Source organism: Gekko japonicus, unplaced genomic scaffold (genome assembly GCF_001447785.1).
Source record: "Gekko japonicus isolate JY-2015 unplaced genomic scaffold, Gekko_japonicus_V1.1 scaffold5302, whole genome shotgun sequence".
Classification (NCBI taxonomy): domain Eukaryota; kingdom Metazoa; phylum Chordata; class Lepidosauria; order Squamata; family Gekkonidae; genus Gekko; species Gekko japonicus.
In genome coordinates this window covers 2,370-4,742 of record NW_015172176.1, presented here as the reverse complement: position 1 = coordinate 4,742, position 2,373 = coordinate 2,370, and the positions used below count along the sequence as shown (strand labels likewise).

General features: G+C 55.4%; 1 protein-coding gene across 1 annotated transcript in view; it reads right to left on the bottom strand.

The window, feature by feature from the left end:
• Positions 1–2,176, bottom strand: part of LOC107118688 (reticulon-2-like) — a gene marked incomplete at its 5' end in the record, with an annotated part of 6,156 nt that extends 3,980 nt beyond the window's left edge. Inside the window, 3 exons of the mRNA XM_015421048.1 lie at positions 346–392; positions 728–797; positions 1,832–2,176. Coding sequence (XP_015276534.1) covers positions 346–392; positions 728–797; positions 1,832–2,176 — 462 coding nt within the window. The remainder of the gene's footprint in view (positions 1–345; positions 393–727; positions 798–1,831) is intronic.
• Positions 2,177–2,373: the final 197 nt, after the last annotated feature.

Genomic DNA, 2,373 nt, shown 5'->3' with positions numbered 1-2,373 from the left:
CAATAGCTAGCAATCCAAAACAGTCCAGTGAAGCCTGAGCGGTGGGTGTTGCCTTCTGACACACTCCCGGTGACGTCAGGGGGCGTGGCATATGCAAATAAGTTATGCTAATGAGCCCCTGCACCGCTTTTTCTACGAATTGACCCCGATATTGTCCACTCTGACTGGCAGCTGCTCTCCAGGGTCTCAGTTTCACATCACCTGACCCTCTGAACCGGAGATGCCGGGGACTGAACCTGGGACCTTCTGCACGACAAGCAGAGGCTTTCCCACTGAGCCACGGCCCCTCCCCAGCCTCCAAGAAAGCTTAGCAGCTCCTCTACCCTCCCCTTTCAAAACACCCACCTGATGTTGCCTGTACAGCAGAGGGAAGGTAAATGCACTTATAACTCCTGGAGAAAGAGAGAGAAAGAGAGGTTAATGCAATACTCTTGTCCATTTCCGCCCCAGCGTCCCTAGCTGGTATCTGACAGGACAGGAGAACATGGACTCAAAAGTAACGTTTTGCCCACGATCATGCCTCACACGTTGACTGGTTTGTGTCACCGCTCCTTGTCCACCGCTCCTAACCACTACACCAAACTGGTCACACACACACCCCCGGAGATGCACCTGAAGAAAACAGTGGCAGCTCTTGGTGTGGCTTCCAGGGGAAGTGTGTCCAGAGGCACACAATCCACCCGCCCCTGCACATGCACATGCAGACGCACACACAATAGTGCCTTACCCAGAATAAGCAGAGTCATCCCGTTGAACACGGCTCCCACGTACGTGAGGATGTAGAACAAGAAAGCAAACTAGAGAGCGGAAGAAGAACACGGAAAGAGAGTGAGACGTTTCCCTTCTCCTGGCTTAGAACCAAATCCAGAAAGTTTCAAGAGCTGGCAGAGGGCAAACAGCTGAGAACTGAAGGAGGAGCTGCCCTCCGACTAGCAAGAACGCATCTCCGTCTCATTCGTTCATTCATTCTCCCCATCAGCAGCCGGGGCACACTTTGGCCCAAGCAACAAACCGGAGACCGGAGGCCAGTCTGCCGGTTGAGCCTTCAGGACACAATAATCCTCTTGGCACTCTGGATATGGTTCGGGTGCAAAGCTCACTTCTAAGCTGCGGAGTCTTGTGGGCAAAAATTCTACTTTGTGAGCTACTGGCATTAAAGTTGTGAGCGAGCGATTTGGCTGCTGCATACATCAGTTTGCTCTGGAGCCCCGTCCTTCCTGAGCTCAGATGAAAATGTGTGAGCCGGAGGCTAAAAGACTGTGAGCCAGCTCACACTAACTCAGCTTAGAGGGAGCACGGGTTGGGTGTGCTCGTTACCGGATGTGGGAACCAAACAATGGGGAGAGGGGGATGAGGAACCGATGCGCCCTCTAAGCTGTAGAGTCTTGTGAGCAAAAATCCTACTTTCTGAGCGACTGGCGTTAAAGTTGTGAGCAAGTGATTTGGCTGCTGCATAAATTAGTTTGCTCTGGAGCCCTCCTTCCTGAGCTAACACAAAAATGTGTGAGCTGGAGGCTAAAAAAACAGTGAGCTAGCTCACATGAACTCAGCTTAGAGGGAACACTGGCAGGGAGGCAACGACAAAACACAAGTTTACCATGTGTCACGATACGTCACTGTGTATAATACGTCACATATGGCTTTATGTTTCTTAACAGCTGTTCATCGCCTAGAGCCCCACATTGGTGGGGACGAGGCGATTCAAATGTGATGAAATAAACAAATAAGCCCCATGTGTCCCAGCTAACTTTCTAAAGACACTCGACAGGTGCCGGGAAAGGTGTTGGCGGGGCACCCTGTTGGAGACCCCAGGCCTAAGCAGAGCTCTCACCTTAATGGACTCCACCAAGTCGTCCACCAGGAAAAGGCGCTGTATGGACCGAGTGCCCGAGGTGGTGTAGAAGACTACCCGCTCCGTCAGGCGTTCCAGCTGCTCTTTGGACAGCCCCAGGTCTGCATCCAGCTGAGCCCTGCCCAAGAGGGGAGGAGGAAGGAGGGGAAGGTCAGCGGTGGGAGGCCGGCAGGCGGAGGGAACTGCCACGCCGAGGGGGAGGCGCTCCCGCACAACCCCCCTGGAGATGGACGAGGAACACGGCTGCTCCCCACCCACCCCCGGGGTCCCCGCAAACGCCTCGGGTTGCTCTTTGGACAGCCCCAGGTCTGCATCCAGCTGAGCCTGCCCAAGAGGGGAGGAGGAAGGAGGGGAAGGTCAGGGGTAGAAGGCCGGCACGCGGAGGGAACTGCCACGCCGAGGGGGAGGCGCTCCCGCACAACCCCCTTGGAGATGGAGGAGGAACACGGCTGCTCCCCACCCACCCCCGGGGTCCCCGCAAACGCCTCGGGGTTCCCACTCCGGCTGACTCACTGGAAGGG